The sequence below is a fragment of the Tupaia chinensis genome, unplaced genomic scaffold (genome assembly GCF_000334495.1).
Source record: "Tupaia chinensis unplaced genomic scaffold, TupChi_1.0 Scaffold000356_2, whole genome shotgun sequence".
Classification (NCBI taxonomy): Eukaryota; Metazoa; Chordata; class Mammalia; order Scandentia; family Tupaiidae; genus Tupaia; species Tupaia belangeri.
Genome location: NW_006159852.1, coordinates 302,635 through 303,446, shown reverse-complemented (window position 1 = coordinate 303,446; position 812 = coordinate 302,635). Strand labels below are relative to the sequence as shown.

Sequence of the window (812 nt, the reverse complement as noted above, 5' to 3'; positions counted from 1 at the left end):
CTCGGGCCGAACGACCGGGGCCGCGGGGCGCGGCAGCCAGCCCCGCAGCAGGCAGAGCAGGTGCAGGCGCCACGGGTAGAAGACACCAGAGGCGCGCGTGGCGCCGCCGCGGATCACCGCCAGGGCTGCCCTGGGCCCCGGGGCCGCCTTGGCCCTCGTGACACCCCTGGCGACGAAGAGCACGGTGGGGACTCCGTCTGGGGTTGGGCGGCCCCCCGAGAGTCCCTAGCCCGGTCCCCAGCCCGCGCCCGGCCTCACCTGACCCCCTCGGCGGCGGAGGCGCGGTCTCGGAGGCCCAGGACGCACACGGTGATGGCCACGTCCACGTCCTGCACGTCCAGCTCCCGCCGCAGGGAGCCGAAGAAGCCATCCAGCGCGAACTTGGCCGCCGAGTAAGGGGTGGAGAAGGAGGCGGGCACGCGGCCTGGGGGCGCGGGAGGGCGGCGACTGAGCGGCTCTTCCTCCTACAGGCAGCCTCCTTGCCCACTCCAGGCTCTCCCGCATCGAGTCCCGAGACCTCCCTACTCCCTGCCCCGACAATCGGGAGCCGCACGCACGCACCGAGCAGGGAAGACACCACCACTAGGGAGCCTTTGCTGTCCGTGAGGCTGGGCAGCGCCAGAGAAGTCAGTTGCACGTAACTGAGGAAGTTAACCTGGAGGGGGCGGCTGCGAGTCACCGGGTGAAGACCCGGCCCACGGCCCGGTGGGGCGGGCCAAGGGCTGGAACCAGGAGGAAGAAGCCCGGGCCCGGGGCGGAGAGGAGAAGCCGGTGGGCGGGGGTTGGGCAGGGGGCGGGGGCCTAGGGCTGGG

General features: G+C 73.2%; 1 protein-coding gene across 5 annotated transcripts in view; it reads right to left on the bottom strand.

Moving 5' to 3' along the window:
* Positions 1–25: 25 nt before the first annotated feature.
* The window catches only part of HSD11B1L (hydroxysteroid 11-beta dehydrogenase 1 like), a gene marked incomplete at its 3' end in the record, with an annotated part of 8,459 nt that continues 7,672 nt past the window's right edge, over positions 26–812 (bottom strand). For all 5 annotated transcript variants that reach the window (XM_014589447.1, XM_014589445.2, XM_014589448.2 and 2 more), the window contains 3 exon segments: positions 26–166; positions 259–424; positions 562–655. In XM_014589447.1, coding sequence (XP_014444933.1) covers positions 26–166; positions 259–424; positions 562–655 — 401 coding nt within the window.